Source organism: Crocodylus porosus, unplaced genomic scaffold (assembly GCF_001723895.1).
Source record: "Crocodylus porosus isolate Cpor-Errol unplaced genomic scaffold, CroPor_comp1, whole genome shotgun sequence".
NCBI lineage: Eukaryota > Metazoa > Chordata > Crocodylia > Crocodylidae > Crocodylus > Crocodylus porosus.
In genome coordinates, this window is record NW_017728932.1 from 1520148 (window position 1) to 1543116 (window position 22969).

Consider the following 22969-nt stretch of genomic DNA (forward strand, 5'->3'; position numbering starts at 1 on the left):
GCCTGGACACTAACCCCTGAACTTTAAGGTCATTTGTTCAACTTCAATAGAAGAGGGAACTGATTCACGACCCCTGTTCTCACCCCCAAGTCCTGGGTATTGCTAAGACCGACCCCCCAGTGAGATCCTTGGGCCAAAAGCCTTGTTTCTGGATCAGATCCAGCTTAGAAACTGTGCAGGGTGGAGTTAATCTCTTGCCAACAACAGATCACAACAAACAACCTGGACATCAGGGGCTGAAATCTTATGGGAGCAGGCAGGAGCATAGGAGTTTGAGGGCATGTGGTATCTAAAATCGATTCAGCCCGCTGCTCTGTCTCCAAGGCTGACCAGAGAGTGAGGGAAGACCCCAGTGGTGGACAGCAGCAGGCTAGCCTGCTGTTCCCTGCCCCCTGTCCCCTCATTGCTGGGCAGTAGTCATGATGTGGGGGTGAGGGAAAACAATGAGGTTATGGTGACTGGGCATGACAAGCAGCATGAGCACCGGGAGACAGGGGAGCTGGCACTCATGTTCTCAGCTGCCCTTGTGCTGACACAGACCAGACAAGATCAGTGTGTGCAAAGTTTCTTCCTTGGCTTTAGGCATGCTGATAGCCTGGTGTGGTCACATACTGCTATACTGAAGGTGCACAGCCACACAGAGGCCTTCCAGAACCCCCTGGGAATAAGTATCCTTATTAGCTATCAACCCCTGAAGGGTGGATAGGAGTTAATTGTGTTGGGCTGTAAGCACCCCTAGGCCAAGCCACTCTGGGCAGCAGCTTGCAGGGATGAGGAGAACACCCTTCCTTTTCAGAACCCGGTTGTGCTCTGAGCACTCAGCTTCCCAAGGAGCCGCACGGGGCCAGCCTGCACTCCTTCTCCAGGGGCCGGGGCAAGGCCGTTTCTTGATACCACTGACCTCTTCCCTAGCTACATGCCTCCTCTAAGTGCTAGGCCCTCAGGTATGCCCTGCTGATGGGCGACCACCACACCATGCCCAGGAGGAACGAAGGAAGAAAGCTCCATGAGAAACTTATGTCTTGTCCTTCCACAGTCTCCTCTAGCAAGTGTTGAATTATGAATGCCTTGCTAATGATGCCCATCTGAATCATCTGAACAGGCTCCCAGCCATTTAATGAATCACAGGGTGAATTGGGCTGGGATGACAGCTTCTTCTCCTGTTTCCAAGGCACTCTGTGGCTGCCATCAGGCGGGGGAGCATTTATCCTGCTTGTGGCGTGTGGTGGGGCTTCACTATATCAAGACTTCCTGTGCAGCCCTCCCCACTTTACCAGCCTTCTGTCTGGACGGGGGACGAGGATGCACCAGGGAAGCTTACTGAGTCATCTCCCTTTTAATGCCTTTTCTTTAATTGTGCATCCACTGTATGCTGAAATTCACCCTGGGCAGAAAGCCAGTAGGAGACTTAGGACAGTCTTGGCTCAAGGAGCACATAAGAACTCGGGCTGAGTGAATTTTGCTGTTAGAGGCCTAGTGCATCAACACCCCCTCCAGGATCCAAAATACGGATGAGCTAGAGGTGGGATTCAATGTAAGCCTCTCACGCAAGCCCTTGTCTGTGGAGCCTTGAGAAGATCCAGCTGTCTGAACTTTATTGTTAAAGCTCATCTGTAGTTTGAACCAAGGAGAGAAGGGAGGGCAAGACCAAAGTGAAACACACCCAGATATTGCTACAAAAACACATCACCTTGACTTGGCCCTGTTTCTTTCTGACAACCAACCTCTTTCTGCTAGTGTGGCTGTGGCTGTGAGGCTGCCCTCTGCACAGAAATCCTAGCTCCCCAGCTCTGCTATGGGTACCCAATAAGTGACCTGCATGCACACCACTTTCCACCTCTGCAATGAAGCAGATCCTACCGAACTGCATGCACCTGGGTGATGCCCAGTCTAGAAACTGAGTATTGTCCTGGAACTCAGCAAAATAATTAAAATTCTTCCATTTTCCCTGATCATTTGTGCTCCTTCAACCTGAATTAATGGCCTTTTTCTCCCAGCAGAGACTCATTCCTTATTCCTAATAGGCCATAAATCCAAACCCAAAATAACTGCAGCCTTTGCTCAGGCCTTGTGAAATATTTATTCTCTCTCTCCAACCCCTGCACCACCATCTCCTCTTAAGAGATGAAGAAAGGAACTAATCAATGGTATTGATCTATGTAGAATTGCAGTTGCTCCAGGCAAGAGCTGGAGAAATGAGGAGGGGGTGGGTGGGGAGAGGGAATGCTTATGTGGGCAAGTACAAAAGGACCTAGGTGGGATGTGCCTGTTTTGTGGGCATCAATCAGATTCAGCCAGTGCCACACAATAGAGCCCTTTCCTCAGCCCAGGTTAGGGCTTGATGAGCTGCACTTGTCTCACAGAAAGTCTTTCCGCCATCACCCCCCTGAAAATAAGCTTCCTGATGATGACAAAAGGTGCTGGCCTCAGACTTGCAGTCATTTCCCCTTCACCAGAATCCACCTGCTTCTACTCACAATGCCAGGCTCCAGGGCAGGGCTAACTCTGCACTGCATTAGGTCATGAATAAAAACATCTCTCTCCCTCCCCATTCAGCATGGAGGTACTCAGACGCAGAGGCCAGGAAGAGCTGGAGCTGGCATTTGGCCGGAGGCTCTCTCCAGCTTCCCTGATTACTGCCTTGCTGAGTGATGGGAGCTTGCATGATGCAGGAAGTCAATGAGATGATCACCAGCCTTTACTGGCTTTAAGCTATTGGAGTCTGAGGGCACAGACGGGTAAATGAGCAATATAGGGGGTGGGGACTTACGGTACAGTGGCTGATTCCATGCACCCAGTTACCCCATGGTAAATGAATGCTAAACTGGGGCAACTTAGCTGCTTTATTTCAGACAAAGCTTCCCTGGTTTTGCCTTCACTTACTGCAATATGATTCCAGCTGTTATGCAGCAAGCCCAGAGTTTTTGTGCACGCGTTTTAATTTTGTCTTTTGTCTCCACGAATTTTGGTTCCACGCTGGGGAAGGGAATGCTGAGAAGCAGGGAAGGGAGGGGACCCACTGCCTATGAAAGCTTTTCACAGAGCTAGTCTACACTGCAGCCCAGGCCCTTCCTCCTGCTTGGATGCATGGTTGTTTGCATGGCAGGTGTCCCGACTGAACCTGGGAGTAACAGCCAGGCTCAGAGTGACTGGGGTCTAGGACTCACCACACTGATGCTACTAGGCCTGCTCCATCTCCTGCAAGGTCAGCGTGCCGCCCATGGTGACCCAGTGCATCCCACTTCAGGGCTAAGACAGGGACAGACACGGTAATGATGCTCTCAGAGCTGAGGGCCCAGAGTCTGGCTCCTTGTCACACCATCTTTCACACCATGATCCTCATTACCCCCAATCTCACTACCTGAAGCCATTTGCCTCTCAGACCTTCCTCGGGAGGCCCTGGCAGCAGCAATCCTCAGGCAGCCTGTTGTCTCTAAGCATCTGATACCTTTTACAGCTATCCTGTGAGGAGGCTGGGACTTGACCCTTTCCTGGCCAGTGTGAGGTTCATATACCCTTTAACACATGCTGCCAGTTATTTGGGATCCTCACAAGACAAAGAGGCATCTACTGAGATATGTCTATGCAAGTTTGGCTCCAAATCCCCATGAAACCAATAGGAGTTAGGGACCTAGCTAGGTGCTTTTGGAAAAAAAATCCCATTAGGCATGGATCTGAGCTATTCCACCCAAATCAATGGAGTTGCCATGGACTCAGCCTGGGTCACTGGCCCCCTCTGTTTCCACTTGTTAGTGACAGCAAGGGATCATAAGCCATCTGTCACCACCGGCGCCTGAAACGCAGCTAACTGAGCTGTGGTTTTCAGAGACAAGCCTGCTGGTTCTAAGCACACTTGAAACGGGCTTTTATTCACAAAAACATGTAAGAAACGTGGAAAAACCCTGGGACACGCCCTCTTGATTAACAAAGGAATCACACAAACACATGGCCCAGGCAGATGCATGCAAGTCCTGGGAGTGAATCCCTTGTCAGTAAGCAAAACCTTCCCCTCCCTCACACCTAGGGACAACATTGCACCAGCCTCCAGGGTGGAAAAATGACCAAAGGTGAATGGCAGACAGCAAGGAGCCTGCCAGGGGGAGGCCCCAAAGTTTCCAGCATGGTCTGAGAACAGGAGCAGAGCACAGTGAAATACATGACCAAGTGGCTAGACAGACCCATCTCTGCAGCCTGCAGCTTCAGGGTGCTCCAGTGTCTTTACAATAGGGCTGTATTGAGGCTCCTAAGTCACTTGGGAGCCTGCCTGGATGTGGCCATTATCACTCTAGTGTCTGAGCAAAAATGTATCTTCCAGGGGCTCTGCAGATATCCCAGTCCCCTGCCCCATGCTGGAATGATACTCAAGTTTTCAGAATTCTCCATGGGCTCTGGTTGCTGGGCACCTGTGTGTTTGCCATTTCTCCTAGTGAGACTCTACTGGGCAGTGATTTTCCCTCTTGCTTTGAGGGTTTTCTTCTGATCCATACTCGCCCACCATAGGGAGTAGCCTTGGAACCAACCCAGAGGACTTGAGCAGCTCTGCTTTGTGTCCCTGGGGTATCGGGCAACCAGGAGGCACTGGTTGGCACCTGTTCAGCCAGGCACCTGGAACTGGCCTGGGTGAATGGCTAGGTGAGAGGGGAAGGGTCTGCAGGGCAGGGCAGGGCAGGGCTTCCTTGCTCAATACAGCCCTGTGCTGTATACAGTGATGTACAGGGAACACAGGCGTGTAGAACGTGTGGTTCGCATGCTGTGGATGGCAGTGCTGGGAACCATCCCACCTTGCACCGTGTGCCACTGGCATCTGGGATCCATTGCAGCTTGGGCCAGCCTCAGTCTGAAAGACAAACAGGAGCTTTAGCTCAGAGCTAGGGTTTTCCACTAGCTTGGATCATCTACGAGGCAACTTGGGCAGGGAGTGTCTGAGAGATCCTGACTCCTCTGGCCCTGGCACATGGCAGATGGAGAGATGCAGCTCTAAGCTGTGCCATGGGCACTAGTTACCTGCCCCTTCAAGTTCACAGCACCCCATGTGCCTTCACTACACTCATCACACCCCACACTCACCACCCCTTCCACACTCAGCTGTACCTCACAGCATCCCTCCTCCACACGCACTCGTTGGGGCAGGGACTCTAGGTCTGACCAGTGCCCAAAACAATGGGGTCCTCCTCTTGGTTGGTTGGAGTTTCTAGGAGTTATCATCATGACAAAACCCCAGTGCAAGATTGTATAAGGTGACCCCCTGAGGTCCCTAACAGCCCTACTTTTCTATGGTTCTGTGATACAAATCTATGAATGTTCATAGTATATTATACCTGCTCGATCCACAGAGAATTGCTTGAGAAAGAAATTTACAGACAAGGCAGAGAACAAGTCTGCTGGAGAACTTCAGAGTCACATTCGTGGACAGCTCAGGAACAGTCAGCTATGGTTGGAAAACAGATTTGCTGCCCCATGAAACAATGAGATTCTAATTCGTTTTGTCCCAAGTCACAATTTAAAATTAAGTCAGTCGTATGACTAAAAGCCACTTCAAAAACACATTTATCCCCCAAAACCTTCACATTGGGAGTTTTGACATTTTCAACAGGTTTTTCTATATTTGCAAATAAGATTTTTATTTAAATTCATATTCTGTTTTGTTTTTAAAAGGCAAATCTCAAAGTGGCATTATCTGACAGAAAAGTATTTCAGCAGCAATTTCAGGCCCAGCTCTAAATGAGGATGCCTGGCTCTAAGCTGGCAATTCCTGTCCATTGAGCTCAAAACACTTCATACAAGAAGTCAGAGTTACTGTCTCCATTTTACAGATGGGAGAAACTGAGGCATAGAGGCACAGTGACTTGTTCAGAAACACCCTACAGGCCAGTGGCAGCACTGCTGTCAGGACATGGCTGCCATGAGCTCCAGTCCAATATCCAGCTAAGTTATTCCTTGCAACTCTTCATTCAGCTCTGTCCTATGAATTCATGCTCCTAATCCCAGCATTGAAGATGGGGATAAATTGGTAGCTCTGACACACTTTGATCTTGCTAGATTCCTGGTGTTCAGTGTCGGAAGCAGCCATCAGATCAGTGAGTCTGATTCCCTGTCTCTCACAGGCCCTTTACGTTTCATGCAGCTACTGCTGTACTGAGCCAGTAGCTTGTACCTGTGTGTGGCTAAGGCACCTCTTCCACCAAGGCACCCAGTCTTAATATGAGCCCATCAACAGCTGGAGGCTCCACCACTGTCTCTGGGAGTCTGTTCTAAGGTAGACTCGCCCTCCCTGTTATCTGTGCCTAATTTCTGAGCCAAACCCATGTGCATCAGCTGCCAGCCCCCGGATTCTTGTTTTGCCTGTCACTGCTGAATTAAAGAGCCCTTTTGCCTCCATTATATTCTTGCCACCAGGTTGTTTCTACCCTGCAATCAAGGCACCTCTTAATCCTTCTTCATAGTCAAGCAAATTACAGCTGTCAAGTCCCCCTCTGCCAAGGGTTCTCCCTGGCTTGCAGAGCACACTCCTGGCTTCAGCGTTCCCTGCATGGCTCTGTGCTCTGCTGGGAACACTTCCCAAGCACTGGCAGGTCTTGTGCCATCACAGAAAGCAGATCAGGATCAGCAGGCTCCACCTCCTGCTGGTATCCCACCCCCCCAGCCACTCAGGGATGCTGTTAGGCCTGGCTCCTTGTAACTCCACTGCCCCATTAAGCTGGCCCAGCCCTGAAGGTGCATTAAGGGGCATTATTTGCAGCTGCTCTTTTCACAGCAGGCTGGATGTCTTGCTGATGGCTTTTTAACAATTCACAGTGGGGTTTTCTGCTGGATGCCCACCTCTGATACAGGGAAGTGGATGGGCTGCGGTCAGGCGGGTGATCTGTCAGCCCAGCAGAGAGCTCTGGGGAGGGGAGGGGAGGGGAGGGAAGGGAGGAGCTCTCCTGTGACACCACTTGAGAAAGGGAGAAGCAAAAGAAACCCTCACTTTGGCCTACAGTACCTACCCCACCCAGACTTGCTAGACTCTGCCCCTCCTCCTATACCCTTTATGCTTCCTTCCTGCCCATCTCTCCCATACTCTATGTGCTCAGGACTCAGTCTACCAGGCACTCCCGGTCATGCTCAGGCAGTGAGCCTGAGTACAGGGCGATGGGCACGGGTAAAGGGCTCCAGGCATGACAGAAGCACAAAGTGCAGCCTGGGGATCACATGCCAACCATCCTGTGAGCATGAGGGCACAGATGGGGGATGCAGGCAGAGCTCCAGGGGCAGGATGGCACTGGAGGGAGGGCCATGAGCACAGAGACTGGAGCACAGGAGCCTTGGGACAGGCTGATGTCCTGTCAATAGAGGGAGTGGCTAACCCTGAAGACTTGTCACAGTGGCACCATCTGCCCCAATTCAGGAACCTTATTTTCATGGGTTTATACTGGCCCAACATGGAGAGAAGGGGGAAGGGGGGGCGGGGCAGTACCCAGGGGTTGGCGCACTGCCTGGCACTACCTGAGCAACAGCTTCTCCCGGCTGGCAGGGTCATAGCAGGCTGCAGACGGCACCAGCGTCTTCCGAGTGGTCGCAGTTGTGGACGTTCCAGCGGATGTGGGAGCAGCGCAGCAGCGAGGCCTCGTTGCCCTTGCACTTGAGGTTGTCGAGGAAGATGTAGCCGATGCCCTGGCCATAGTGCGCCTCCCCCCAGGCCGCCACAGCATGCCCACAGCCCAGCTGCCGGCACACCACCTTGACATCCTTAAGGTCCCAGGCATCATCACACACTGTTCCCCATTGGGACAGGAAGAACATCTCCACGCGGCCTTCGCAGCGGTGGCCGCCGTTCACCAGGCGCAGGAATCCTAGGGGCAGGGAGCACGGGGGGACCTGGTCAGTGCCCAGCAGAATCTCCAAGCTCTGAGAGAGAGCTGGGCCTAGGAAGCAGTTGCTGCTTCATGGGAGACTGTCTTAATTGATCCTAATTAATTAATTGATCTTGGTTAGCAGAGGAGCAAGCAGCACTCAGCCTACACAACTGCTAGGACAGCCAGTGACCGCAGGCTGTAGCTTCTAGCCCAGCAGTACAGTCACTCCTGAGGTCTCGCAGCCCTGAGCAGTTAGTGCAGGTAACTGCTGCTGTGGTCCAGACAGGTCAGCTGGACTCAGTGAGGTGAATGGGCTTGCACAAGACTGGAACCCAGGAGTCCTGAGCCCCATTCCTGTGCTTCAGCTGCTCACTTGAGAAGTGCCTCCCTTCTTCCTGGGAGAACACTTGTAATGCCTCCGTTTATTACAGGTACCCAGAACTGAAAGGCAATGTGGCCCACTGGCTAGGGCAGAGGAACATCTATCTGGAATCTAGAGAATGGTCCAGTGGACACAGCACCCAACTGGAAATCAAGTAACTTGGGCTCCATTCCTGGCTTGGCTTTGCTGTGTGAACTTGTCTAGTCACATCACCTCTACCACTGCCCTGTCCTCCTGAGGAAGATGGATTCCTGTGGCTAGGTTATAATGAATAGTTGCAAGCTGCTTGGAAATCCGTGGCTGAAAAATGTCAAGGGAGCCAACAGAGCAATGACTGCTACCCCTAGGTAGTTGCACCGGTTATGATCAGTGCTTCAGTAGTGACTCCTACTGTAGTGGTCTGAACCTTTAAAAACTTTCTTGTCTGACTTGCTACCCAAGACAGGCCCCAGAGCACTTCTCCAGCATGGCTGCCTGAAGCCACCTAGGAAGGAGTTGCTGCACAGAGTACATACCATCCTTGGGACGAGTCGTGGTTGAGGTTGTAGTCGCATATGTATCTTCTCTGAAATGGTCTCCTGAGTCATCCACACCTGGTTCAGCAAAGGAGGGAGGGGAAAAAAGAATGAGGACATCTCTGCTCTCAGGCTCCTGGCTGGAGTCACATAGCATTGGTGACCAGCGTCAGAGAAAGGACAGGCACAGGTAATAAGCTAGGGAGAGAGGGTGGGCTACAGGAAGTTGAGGGGCATTGCCCTTTTTAAGCCAAGAATGGGCAAGTCCCCCATTAAAGCAGACAGTGAAATCCATAGGCATTGCCTGCAGGCCCCACCCATCACATGCCACAGCAGTACACCCAGTGGGTGCAGTATGCTTTGTGCCTCCAAACCAGGCACTGGGCCCAACCTGGGACCTCCCAGCCAAGCCCCTTTGAACTGTCAGGGGTGCAGGTTTGGTTCCCAAGTCTGACTTTGACATCTTGGTTTGGGGCAATTCAGAAGCAGATGGAGCCTGTCTTCCCTCTGGATCCCACTGACACCTCCACAACAAGGTGACCTCACAGGGTTCCCACTGTGCTGGGCCAGAGTCTCACAGACAGAGCTGGGAAATGCCAGTGCCCTTGGATGCCAGCCTGAACTCTGGGCTGAATGCAACTGCATCCAAACCCCACCACTGCCACACAGCCGTGGAGAAGTGAGCACAGCTCAGGGCTCTGGGTCAGAGCAAGGCCAGGCTGCATGAAAGGCGCTCACTGCAGGGGCCATCAACTCCACCCTTGCATCTGATAAGAGAGCTCCTTGGGGCTCAGCAAAGCTTTTGTCCCCTTTCCAGGCACTTAGCTGACTGATCTCAGATGAGAGCTGGATACAGCCTGAAACCACATGTACCATGTGACCATGATCTTGTGGCCTGGGGCAGCCTGAGCTGCACTGCAGCTTATACACACATCTCACCTCTGCATATCACGCCGGCGTCCTCATGGTGCCCACAGTTGTGCTGCCCCCAGCCCAAGTTAAAGCAATCCGCCAGGTCGGTCTCTGTGCCAACGCAATCCACGTTGTCCAGGAGGATGGGCCCAGTGCCGTAGCCAAAATACCCCAGGACCGTGGCCACCACTGCAGACCCACAGCCCATCTGCCTGCAGACTACCTGGGCGTTGGCGAAATCCCAGTCGTCATCACACACTGTTCCCCAGGTGTTGCGATGCAGAACCTCCACTCGGCCTTGGCAGCTGCTGTTCCCGCTCACCAGCCGGATGCTGCCACCTGATGGCCAAAGAGGGCAAGTGAGGTGCTGGGGGAAGCTGGGGGGTCCTGAAATATTTGTGGATGAAGGTCAGTGCGGGATGAGGTGGGGAGGGCAGTTCCTGGGCCCAGGGCAGCTCTATTTTCTGTCAAGTGCTTAGTTGCTGCCCTCATCCGTAATGCCAAGTGAGGCCCAAGGAGGCTGTGTCTCAGCATGCTCCATTTCAGACTCTGTGGGGTCAGATGCTGGGTCTCATCATCTCCACTGCCTGTCCTACCATCTAACGGTGCAACACGCTGCATTTGGCAAGACTGGCAGGATCCGCAGTGACCGAGTAGGGGCTCAGCTGATGCTGTTGGGCCTAAGCAGGTGTGACCGCAGGGCTTTCATTGGCTTTGGCCCTGCCTCAATTGCATGATGCCTGAGTGCCACATGCCTACCTGGCCTGGCAGACAATCTCTCAATGAGGCCCAGTGCATGCAGAGCGTCAGGGCACGACCATACTTACTTTTCTTTCCCCTGGCAAAAATAGCTGTCGTCATCACTTCAGTCTCTGAAGAGAGCTGATCTCTGCCATCAGTGACTGCAAAGATGAGTGCCAGAGTCAGGAGTCAGAAGAAAGGTCCAGGAAGAAAGCTGTTTCATTGCTGTTCTCTACTTAAGGGCAGCAGGGCAGCTCGCTCTCTAGAAGCAATGGCTTTCAAAAGCACCATGGTGGGATTATGCCCAATGCAACCGCGTACATAAAAGATAATGAGTCCTGCAGGATTCCTGGCACACAGTACCAAGGCTGAGATTTCCTGCTTGGCACAGAGCTAGCAAGAGGGGTTGGTACTGCTTAAACCCAATAGAGGCTTGTTTTGCAAGGCACCAGCCCATGAGTTTGCTTTACTATGAGCAGCTCCCCTGGGATAGCTGTTGTCTTTCTGCTCCCAACGTGATTTAAACTGGTGTAGAAAATTGATGTCAGTTACACCAGTGTAAACACATGGGGCGCTTATACACATGCAGGGAGGCTGCCCCAATGCACTGTAATTACAGTGCGTTAGTGCAGACTCGATTAATTGATTTGACAAGCTTTAGTTAAAGCACCTCTGTTGCCATTTTTCAGCACAGGGACGCTGATACACATGGCGTTCTAGGTTCTTTAATTAGAGTGGCTCTCAGAGCCCCCCCGCCACAAACACACTTCTGGAGCATGTATATAAATGTCCATGGTGTGTCTAGGCTCTCCAGGAGTAACTCCCAAGGCAGAAGACAAGAGAAAACCCAGGATCATGGATCCTAGCCATGTTTCTCCACATCCAGTAAGAATGGCAAACAGATTTGCATGACAACTGTGTTCTCAATAGGAGAATACTACTCCAGGGGTAGAAATGTAGCTACCACAAGCCAGGCACCAGTCTTGTGACTTTAAGCCTTCGTGCCAGTGTGAATGCAGGGTCCATCACAAATCCCCTCTGAACAGGAAAGCTGGCCTCACCTGTGGCAGTGCCGGTGAAAGGCTCTCCATACTCCCAGGTGACTGAGGTGGTGAACGGTGTGACTGTTGACATCCTCAGCCCTGGAGAGACACACAGAGGGGCAGAGGTTACATGAACAAGGGTCATTGCCTGGGCTGCACAGAAGCCTTTCAAGAGTTGGGTCAGCTAGAAGGGATCCCATCTGGAGAACAAAGAAATATGTGTATGTTATTCTACACTCTCCTGGTTGCTCTTATTGGCTCCCACTTCTCCAGCCTTTTCCTTGGGAACAAGCGCTCAGCACTTTCTGTCCTACCAGATGAAGCTACATCACCTCCTGACTGAAGGTGCCTGGTTGGTCTGACTAATCCCTGGAAGCCCTGGGTGTGCTAGGGCTCTCTCTGAGAAAACCTGCAGTGTTAGTTTAAGGTAAGGAAGCTCTCACTTTCCAGGCTGGAGGTCCCTAGTTGGATCTGTATGTGACATCAAGCCACCATGACTCATCCACAGCTCCCTGCTATTAGTGGTTATGTGGAGTGGGGTGTATGGAGTTGGAGCAGAGGCTGGTAGCAAAGAGTTCCCCCTGCCTTGAGGGCTCTGCTGCCTGTTTTAAGTGCAAGGTGGCCAAACTCCCACTGTAGGAATACCTCTGTGCTGCGGGCTGGCAGGGGGTGAGGCTCTGTGGGGAGAGGGCTGGAACAGAGACTTGGCCCAAGTCATCTCCAGAACTTGACCTAAGTGAGCCAACAGCTCCCTTCCATAATTGATGCGTTCAAACCAAGATTTACCTTTGGTGGGGTGCACAGCACAGAGAAAAGCAGAGGGTATGAGAGTGCCCAGCAGCCTGGTAAAAAGTCTCCCTGTTTGGTCACCCCAGCCCAGCTCTGTCCATCACTGCAAGCCTGCTGTAGGGGCCTGCTGCTGTAAGGGCATTTGTCTCTCACAGGAGCTAAGCAAACATTACACCCTATATCACAGGTAAAGCCCGTTATTCACATAGTAGCAACCACTCCCATTCAACCAGACACTCGTTCCACCCAATGGGCTGGGATTGGTACTGGTGCTCCCCCTCAAAGACTCCTCTGTTGACCCATCTAGAATAGCCCTGCCCTTCCTGGCTGTCTCCCCAGGCTCCTGGCCTTCTTGGACTGGTATTTACCTCTCCCTGGCAGCAGGGAAGAGAAATGACAGATATTTTGGGGAGAAAGGAGCAGTATGAGAAAATTGCCCATTTCTCACAGCATCATCCTCTTTGTTAGTTAATAGTTGGAAAGGGAAAGTGACGGCACTTAGTGCTCCAGTCATTAGCCATGATAATAAAGAAATTCAAGGGGATTATTAACATTATAAATGGTAATCAACAGATAATGGCAGAAATACATCATGTAAAGATGGGGAGAAGGCTCTGCTCAGCACTGGCCCACAGACAGCCCAGCTGACAGCTCATCCTTCACTTCCAGACCAGACCGCTTCTTTTCCACCCAGCAGAGCAGGGCAATAGCAGGCAGGAGAATCTTTTCCCTTAGGAATGGCTTTTCCAGCCTCCCCTGCCTTCAGCTATGAGATTCAAGATCTCCCCAGTGCCAGCAGGTAAGGACAGATGGATGGATGGATAGTCTGGTGGAGGCCCCTCACTTAAGACTGGGGCTCAGTCCCCTTTTCTGCCTGTGGGACCTTGGGCACATCACTTACTGTCTCTGGGCCTCAGTCTGGAGGAACAGTGGCACTGCCCTGCCTAATAGGGGTTGTTAGGATGATGACACTGAAGAGTGAGAGGCACTTAGCTCCTGCGGTGATGAGGGCTACAGACTGCATGGGAGAAGGGCCTGGCACTGGGCCATTACTCTCAGTTTGACTTTAGGGTATGCTATAACAATATTCCATTTCCTTTCCAGTGGCCAGTCCACACTAGCCTCCAGTTTTCATGTTATAAGTCCTAGGTCCACTCCTCACCCCCAATGCCAATAGTCCCTTCCAGTCCCATTCATTCAGCCAGGAGCCCTTCCATTGCCAGTGTTATTCTCCACTGTAGGAAAGGGATTCTACAATAGTAGAGGGCAGAACTAAATAATCCAGGAGGCCCCTTTAAGTCATATGTGCTCATAATTCACCCTCTACTACAACGACCTCCTCTTGGACCTCTTTGTCCAGCTCCCAAAACTGTTTGGTTTTCCCACAGTTCTGGGCTCTCTAGCTAGAGCAAGGGCAGGGTGTGGCCAGATGCTGGCCTGCTATGGCCCCTGAGGCAAATTCCTCTCTCTGTCCTCTTTCCCGCCCACACTGGCAAACCCTAGGGGCCACAGCTGGGGTTTGCCAGCCCCAGCGACACCTCCACAGCTTGCCTGCAGCCAGGCAGGGATGGAGTTAATTCAGAGGTGGGCAAAATGTGGCCTGTGGGCAGGATGTGTCCTTGCAGGCCATTCTATCTGGCCCACAGGGCCCCTAAAAAAATTTAGAAAATTAATATTTATCTGCCCCAGCTACGTGTCATGCAGCCCTCGATGGCTTGCCAAAACTCAGTAAGCATCCCTCCACCCAAAATAATTGCCTGCCCCTGAGTTAATTCCTTCCTCCATCCTCTTTCTTCCCTCAGAATCCCCAGGGGTTTGGCTGCAGTCTCTGTGACTTGCTTGCAGGGAGGGGATTAATTTCACAGCATATCCCGGAGCGGGGGGAGAAAGGCCAGCCAGTCCCGTGTGTGCAGATCCAAACCCTGTACCTGTGAACCCAGAGCTAAGACCTGCAGGACCAGACTGAGAGGTGGGAAGTGTTGGCAAAGACCTGACAATCATCACACATGCTGGAGATGTAGTTAAGGGAAGTTGCAGACAGCTTCCCCAAAAAATGCAGAGAGCTACATTTACATTATAAAGCAGAGCATGTAAAAGGTGGGAATACCTAAGCAAAGCCTTGCTGAATGTCTGGCTGTAAGGAAACACTGCCCTCAGGTTTAGTAAGACTAATTTTTGTCTTGCCGGTTTTCATTTTAAGTTAGACTAAATTGTGTATGCTGTGTTTTACTGGGCTGAATCTTAGCTTAGGCAAAGATTTTTGGTAGTTGCCTGTTGTATGCTTTGCAAAGTACTGTGTTCAATATGTGCTTGCTTCATAGAAAGGACTTTTTTCCTGTCTCCACTCCTCAGTCTGGCAGCAACTGCCCCCCTGCCTTCTGGCTACTGGCTGCCATCTGCTCCAGCGGGGAGGGGTGAGTGCCTTGGACAGCATCTCTCTTCCCTCCCCTTTGACAGTGGCTGGAAGGCATGCTCTAGCACCCCAGCTTCTGGCTTGAGCCACTGCAGGCATGTAGCTACATTTCCTGGTTTAACAGAGAATGTCTGTCCAGTAATTAATCAGTTTAAGCTGTGCAGCTTAGACTAACCTGCAAAAAGTGAATACATTCAGGCTTGGGATTTTTGAATGTCTGTCCCTAGCCTTAAAGACAGTTTCTGCCCCAAGGAGTTGTCAGTCTGCAGGGGACAATCCTCATTGGTTTCCTGATCCTTTCCTCTAACAACTGGTCAACACAAGTAGCCCTTTGGTCAGGGTGTTTTGCTGCCTTACTCTGCACCTGAGCCACAAAGCACTGGGGTTGTTAGAGCTCCTGGGGTCCCTTGTTCAATCCAAAGATGCCAGCCATGCTGCTTTGCTTTCCTACCTGTGCAGATGACCCCTGCGTCCTCATGGTGCCCGCAGTTGTGGACACCCCAGCCCAGACTGTAGCAAGCCGAGAGGTGGGGTTCACCTCCATCACAGTTCACATTGTCCAGGAGGATGTGCCCTGTGCCATAGCCAAAGTAGGCATTGCTCTTGTAGTCCAGGGCATGGCCACAGCCCACTTGCTTGCAAACGACACTGGCATCGGCGAGCCCCCAGTCATCATCACACACGGTGCCCCAGTGCCCCTGGTAGTAGATCTCCACTCTGCCCTGGCAGGCATCAGTGCCGCTCACCAGCCGAATGCTCCCATCATCTGGATGACAAGAGGGAGGAGGGTTAGTGTTCCCCATGGGCCCCCTGCTTTGATCACACCTCACTGGCAGAAGCGCTCCAGGTGACCCCGAGGCATGGTTGCACAGCCTCCATGCTAAGCAACTCTGACCCGAGGCATGTCCCACCCACACATTTCTGCTCTGCAGCTGCCAGCTGTCAACACTAAAGCAACGTGCAGTAGTGAGCAGGTGCCAGAGTCACTGTCACAGGCAGGGTTACGGGTGCAAGCCCAGCACCTGCGTTGGCTGCATGGCTTCACTTCCAGGATCTGGTGCATGGGGGACAGGGGAGAGCATGCAAAGCAGGCTTCGCATCAATGCTCCTGGGTGCAGCATAGTGGCTGGGGGCAGACATGCACTAAGCTGAGTCACATGGGAGTGACAAGAGCAGGCTGTGCTGAAAGCAGCATAGATGTGATGGAAAGCAGCAAGTCAGGCACAAACCTTCACAGGGCAGCAACACATGCCAATGGGCCTAGAGACACCATGTCCCAGAGCAAGAAGATCTGCTCCTTGATACCTCACTGGGATAATCTTTTACTGCAGGAGGTATCAAGGCTTGGTGAAAGTATGTGAGGAAAGAGTCTACAGCATAGCTTGTGTTCCCTCTACCGGCCACTGACAGAGAGACACTAAACTGTGAGCGCTTCCAAGGCAGTGGGGGTGGCTGGGAGGAGATGCTCGGAAAGGCTTACTTTTCCCATTTTGTAGTGAGGTTGTTACAGTCCTGCTGGTTGGTCTTCTGCTCGCTTGCGTGGGCAAGAGCTCTGCAAATTGAATCAAAGAATTTCTGAATGTCTATGTATTTCGGCCACTATTCTCTCTCAGACACACTGTAATGAATACACGTGCTGTGTGTACATACACCCACCATGGTCACCAGCCAAGCCAAGTGCACCTGGAGAGCAGCGGTGTACCACACACACGTGTGCACACACACAGGATAGTGCTGTAACCATCCACACATACCTAGTAGACTGTGGGCATGCAAATCTCACAGTGGGGAAGCAAACACTCGTGGAATGTGACTAGAAGCAAAATGCACTTTTGAAAGTGAATATTTTGAGAAAAGAGGCTTTTATTTCTTTTTGTTATTTCACCCCTCATATTAACACCGCTCTACATAAAGAGAAGGCACTTTGAGCCAGATGCTCAGCTGGTGGCTGGCAGTGTCCTGAGCACTCCCTCCATACGCTCCAAGTGAGGGCCATGTTCAATGCCCAGTGGAGTGATCGCATAACTAGGAGTCAACAGTACTGCCAGCACTGAGCTCTCTGGAAACATAAGCTAGATGCCCATGAGCAAGAGACTAGCTGAAAAATCATGAGATTTAGGAAATCCATAATCATTTGGGAATCCTTGTATTTGCCTTCTGGCTTCATTCTGAGCTTCTAGGTCACACAACAGGGACACTATGTGAACACTGCACATTTTCAAGATGTTCTCCATAGCAGTGAGGACTGGAAACTTACTTCATAAAGGGAAAGCTGAGGTAAAATCATGACTCCAAGAACTGGGGCCTGAAGGAAATCAGCATGTTGTGAGAGTCGATTTAAAACCTTGATGTTGGCACATTGAGAATGACCCTTCAGGATCTACTTGTGACTCCAGCACCAGTGCCCACGGTTGTGCAAACCCCATAACCTTTCTACTTCTGCTTGCTCCGATGCAAAATGGGGATAGTGACGTTTACCTTCCAACCCCAGGCTGGTGTTTCTAGGGAGCAGTTAACGTTAGGGAAGAGCTGCAGAAGGACTATGGATGACTCAGAAACGGGCGCAGTGTTCTGGGTACAGTGAAGGGCACTTTCCCCTCCCCGCCAGTGCTAACTACCATTATTAACCGAGCAGCTTTGCCTCTATGCTACTTTTATCTCACTCTGTACATCTCATTTGCTTCTCTGTTGCCATGTTTCTGAGCGAGGAAAGCTCCCTGAAGAGATGGGAATATCACAGTGTTCACCTGAAGGAGCTGCGTTTGTCAGGCAGAATGGTAACTTGCTCTAGGTCAAAAGCCTGTCTTGTTCAGGGAACCCTGCCTCAAAGCACAGGCCATTAATTATTTCATACAGCTCCAGGCCTCTGCTTTATTTTCTTCATCATCCCGTCTACAACCAGGAAGGGACATACTTCCAAAAAGTTTGAGTAGTTCAGCTCAGCTCAGATACCCATTAACTACCCCTATCACAAAGCTCCCTGCTCCTCACCAAACCCTCCTACACACCTTTTGTGGCTGTGTCTTGAGAGTCAGGATCCCTTGCCCCCCAGGTCAGCTGGCATAGTACTTCCTTTCCTTAGTCAAGCCTGGATCCCTTCCTTAACCAGCTAACCCACCCAGCAACCTACCTTTTCCAGAGCATCCTCCTGCCCCTCATTTCCTAGGGAATCAGAGCTCCGTCCTGTCTGCTGTTTGCAATCTGCCACAGCTCTGGGCCTCCCAGACATACTCTCTCCACCTGCTGATCATGCTAAGAAAGTGTGAGAGGGAACTGCCCTGGTCTGTGAGCAACTAGGAATCCAAAACAGACCCTGCAGGGAACCTCAGGGTGACTTCAACTATCCACAAATAGACTGGGTCAATCTAACATCAGGTTGGGATGCAGAGACCAAATCTGAAGTTTTAGGACTGCTATCTACAGCAGTTAGTCCTGGAACCTACAAGAGGAAAGGTCGTTCTTGACCTAGTCCTAAGTAGCGTACAGAATTGTGTGTAAAGAATAACTGTTACTAAGCCACTCTGCAATAGTGACCCCAATGCAACTGGGTTTGACATCCATGTAGGAGGGGAGACGAGGAGAAAATGTACCATAATCATCTTGAACTTTAAAAAGGGAGTTTACACCAAAATGAGGAAACGAGTTAGACAGGAGTTAAAGGGGGCCCTAAGGAGGTGAAGAACATTCAAACATCATGGGAACTGCTTAAGAATACCATATGGGAGGTGCAGAGCAAATGCATACTGCAAATAAAAAAAAATGGAAAGTGGACCAAAAGCAAGCCAGCATAGTTTAATAGAAGAGTTGCAGAGGCAATGAGCAGAAAAATGAGTTCTTTTAAAAAGTAGGAGTCAAATTCTAATAAGGAAAAGAACATAAACTCTAGCAACTCAAATGTAAAACTGTAATAAGACAAGCTAAGAAAGAACGTGAGAAGAAACTTGCTAGAGACACAAAAAGTAACAATATTTTTTTTTTAAGTACATTAGAAGCTGAAAACCTGCCAGGGACTCAGTTGGGCCTTTGGATGGTCAGGGTGTAAAAGGGGCACTAAAGGATGACAGGGCCATTGCCGAGAGACTAAATGCATTCTTTGCATCAGTGTTCACTGTGGAAGAAGTTAGGGAGATTCCCTCACCAGATCCACTCTCCTCTAGGGACAAGTCAGTAGAACTGACTCAAATTGGCATTTTAATGGAGGAAGTCAAAGAGGAAATTGATATAACCAGACCCAGAGAGCTGGGTTGATCTACAGACTTTTTTTTTTTTTTTAAGGGCTAGCAAGGGAGGAAGTGGGAAAGAGAAACTGCAAGGTGGAGGTCATTTTGCCCTTAAGCTGCATGGAAGGAGCAGGAGTGAGGCCTTGCTCCCCAACATGCTCCATACCATTGCCCTGTGGCAGAAGGGCCACATTACCAATGTGTCAAATATAGGTCTAACGTGCTCCATGCACCATTGGAAGAGGCCCCAGGGAGATTGCAGAGGAGCCTGATCTGAGTGCAGCAGGGAGAAGGAACAACTTTCCCACTAAGGAAACCCCAGCAGAGAAAGAATCTGACTGCTGCAACAGAGCAAGACCTGAGTGAGATGTATTGTTGAAATCATAGAATCATAAAATCATAGGGGTGGAAGGGAACCCAAAGGATCATTGGGTCTAGCCCCTGCACGAGCAGGAAAGACATCTGGGGTCAGACGACCCCAGCCAGGTGACCGTCCAGTCTTCTTTTGGAGACTCTAGGGTAGATGGTTGTACCACCTCTGGGGGGAGCTTGTTCCATAGTCTGGACACCCTAGTTGTAAAGAAGTTTTTCCTAATGTTCAGCCTGAAACTATCTTCCAGGAGTTTGTGGCTGCTGTTTCTAGTTTTCACCCAGGGTGCCTTGCTGAACAGTTGTTCACTGAGCCCCTGGTGTACACCTCTGATATAGCGGTAAGCCGCAATCAGGTCCCCTCTTAGCCTTCTTTTCTTTAGGCTGAAGAGTCTGAGATCCCTCAGCCTCTCCGTGTAAGGTTTGCCATGCAGGTCCCTGATTATGTGGATGGCCCTTCTCTGGACCCTTTCAAGCTTTAGCACATGCATGCTAGAGTTTTATTGGCCCTAGTGGCTACTGCATCGCATTGCTGGCTCATATTGATGCTGGGCTCTATTGTTATCCCCCAGGTCCCTTTCATATGTAGCGCTGGTCAGGTTAGCGATGCCCAGCCTGTAGGTGTGCTGTGGGTTCTTCCTTCCCAGATGCAGCACTTTGCATTTCTCTACGTTGAACCTCATCTGGTCGCATTCTGCCCAACATGCAGCCTGTCTAGATCGGCTTGTATCTGCAGCCTATCTGCAGGTGTGTCTGCACAACCCCGTATTGTGGTGTCATCCGCAAACTTGGCTAATGGGCTTTTCACCCCCTCATCCGGGTCATTGATGAAGATACTGAACAGCACTGGGCCACGTATCAGCCCCTGGGGTACACCACTGCCCACATCTCACCAGGATGACACCGATCCCTTCATTTGGACTCTCTGTGTCCTACCCCACAACCAGTTTCACACCCACTTGACAGTCCCACAGTTGAGCTCAATATCTTCCAGTTTTCTGGTCAGTACCGTGCGGCATACTAGGTCAAAGGCTTTCTGGAAGCTGAGGTATACGATGTCAACTGCTTTTCTCTTGTCCAGGTGATGAGTCACCTGATCATAGAAAGAAATGAGGTTGGTCCGACAAGACCTGCCCATGACGAAGCCATGCTGGCTGTCATTCAGTATCATACCTTCTGCAAGCTTGTCACATATAGCCTCTTTGATGAATGTTTCTAGGATTTTCCCTGGACTAGAAGGTAAGCTAATTTGCCTGTAGCTTCCCAGGTCTTCACACTTCCCCTTCTTGAAGATGAGCACAACACTGACCCTCTTCCAGTCCTCTGGGATTTCTCCAGAGACCCATGATTTTTTAAAGACCTTTGCCTGGGGCTCTGCAATTACTTTGGCCAACTCTTGCAGCACTCTTGGGTGCAGTTCATCTGGCCCTGCTGATTTATATATGTCTAATTTCTTTAATCCATCGTACACCAGTTCTATGGCAATGGTGGGAATGGTGTCAATCCCGTCCTGCTCATTCTGTGCCCTACCTGGCATGTTGTTCCCCTTGGTCTTGTGAAAGACTGAGGCAACGTAGTCATTTAGGAGTTCCATTTTTTCTTGAGTGGTAGAGACCAGATATCCACACTAATGGGAGTGTGGGGCAGAGGCTTGCACTCCCATTAGTTTTCCTTTTACTCCCTATGTAGCTAAAGAAGGACTTATTGTTGTCCTTGATTCCTGCAGCTAGTTTTAGTTCGGTTTCTGCCTTAGCTTGCCTAATCTGTTTTCTACAAGTGTGCGCCATTGTCAAGTAGTCTTCCTTAGAGGCTGTCCCAAACTTCCATTGTTTGTACGCCTCTTTCTTTTTCTGTGGGAGGGCTGCAACTTCCCTGCTTAGCCAAGAGGATTTTTTGCCCCTTCTGCTACTTTTTCTCTATAAGGGAATGGATTTTCTCTGAGCCTTAAGGATTGTACCCTTAAGGAATGACCATTCTTCTTGTGCTCCCTTTACCTGTGGTCCTTGGTCTCTCAGGACATTCCCTACTAGTGACCTGAGCTTATTAAAATTTGTGTTTTTGAAGTCTAAGGCTGTGAGCTTGGTATCTGTTTTGTCAGCCTTGCAATGGACTGTGAACGGGTCGAAATGGGTAATTTTGTTATCAGGTTTCTGGGTTTTGTGGGCTGTATTACCGATGCAGTTCTAATGCCTATAGGTATAAATACATCTGATTTGTTTGTACCATCTTGTTAAACTGAGGTGCTCATGGGGGGAAACTGAGTTACCACAGCCACACATCTGCATCCCTTTGTGAAAGGGTTGACACTGGTAAACTAAATAGTAGCAAATTAACAGGACCTGATGGCATGCACTCTACAGTCCTGAAGGAGCTCAGATCAGAAATTGTAGAGCTCTTAACTGTAGTATGCAACCTATTGGTAAAAATAGCCTTGGGACCAGAGGACTGCCAATGTGACTCCAATATTTTATAAAAGGCTATAGAAATTGGCTCAAAGTTAGAATACAAAGAGTGAGTATAAGTGGTCAGTTTTCAGGTTGGAAAGAAGTTTCATAGTTTCATAGCGCTTAGGGTTGGTCGGAAGGGACCTAAACATCATCAGGTCCGACCCCCTGCCCCGGGCAGGAACTAGTGCTGGGGTCATAACACCCCAGCCAAATATCTGTCCAGCCTCCTCTTGAAGACCCCCAAGCCTCCTCTTGAAGACACTCCTCTTGAAGTAAACAGTGGGTATCTGTGTTGGGACCAGTGCTGTTTAACATATTCATAAATGATCTGGAAAAGGGGGTGACCAAATTTGCAGATGACACAAAATTGTGCAACATGATAAAGACCAAGCCGGACTGTGAGAAACTACAGAAGGCTCTGGCACTATTGACTGAATGGGCAGTTTAAATGGCAGATGCAATTCAATGTAGATAAGTGTAAAGTGATGCACATAGCCAAAAATAACAAAAATGGGCAATAATAATAATAAAAAAGCTATACCTACACTAGGATATGGGCTCTACATCAGCTATTATCACACAGGAAAGGGACCTGGGAATCACTGTGGACAGTTTGCTAAAAACATCAGCTCAGTGCTCAGCAGTTGTCAGAAAGGCAAACAAAATATTAGGGATTATTAAGAAGGGAATGGTAAACAAAGCTGAAAGTATCATCATGCCCATAACTCCATGGTGCATCCACACCTTAAAAAGTGCCCAGTTCTGGTCCTCATGTCTCAAAAAGGATATAGGAGAACTAAAGAAGGTACAGAGAAAGGCAACAAGGATGATCAGTGGTATGCAGGGGTGTATGAGGAGAAAATAAGAGACCAGGCCTTTTCAATTTAGAAAAGAGATGCTTGAGGGGGGACATGATAAGGGTTTACAAAATACTAAACGGTGAAGAGAAAGTAAACAAGGATGGGTGCATCTACACATGTACTTTAATACGCATTAACCTGTTTTAATGCTCATTAAAGCATCACTGAAATGGTGCTAATTAGCTAATGCTCATTAAAATCAGATAATGTGCATTAAGCATGACATAAAAACCATGCTCTTTAGTTAATGTGCATTAAGACAGGCTAATGCGAATACTCCTAGTAAAGAGATGGACAACATTTTTTCGCCAGAGACTGAAAACCCCCACAATGCCTACCTTGGAAGGTGCCAGAGTGCCAGCATGCCAGAAAAACAAACTGAGGGCAGGGGGTACATGGCAGGATGCCCTGCTTGTGCCCCTTGCCCCCCACCCAAAGCCCCC

At 50.1% G+C, this 22969-nt stretch overlaps 1 protein-coding gene across 1 annotated transcript in view; it reads right to left on the minus strand.

Moving 5' to 3' along the window:
• Window positions 1-3728: 3728 nt before the first annotated feature.
• SSC4D (scavenger receptor cysteine rich family member with 4 domains) overlaps window positions 3729-22969 on the minus strand; it is a 29021-nt gene continuing 9780 nt past the window's right edge. The window contains exons 5-12 of the mRNA XM_019545393.1: window positions 16111-16182; window positions 15082-15396; window positions 11447-11527; window positions 10472-10546; window positions 9672-9983; window positions 8733-8810; window positions 7486-7832; window positions 3729-4837 (exon numbers count right to left, since the gene is read on the minus strand). Coding sequence (XP_019400938.1) covers window positions 7516-7832; window positions 8733-8810; window positions 9672-9983; window positions 10472-10546; window positions 11447-11527; window positions 15082-15396; window positions 16111-16182 — 1250 coding nt within the window. The 3' untranslated portion in view covers window positions 3729-4837; window positions 7486-7515. The remainder of the gene's footprint in view (window positions 4838-7485; window positions 7833-8732; window positions 8811-9671; window positions 9984-10471; window positions 10547-11446; window positions 11528-15081; window positions 15397-16110; window positions 16183-22969) is intronic.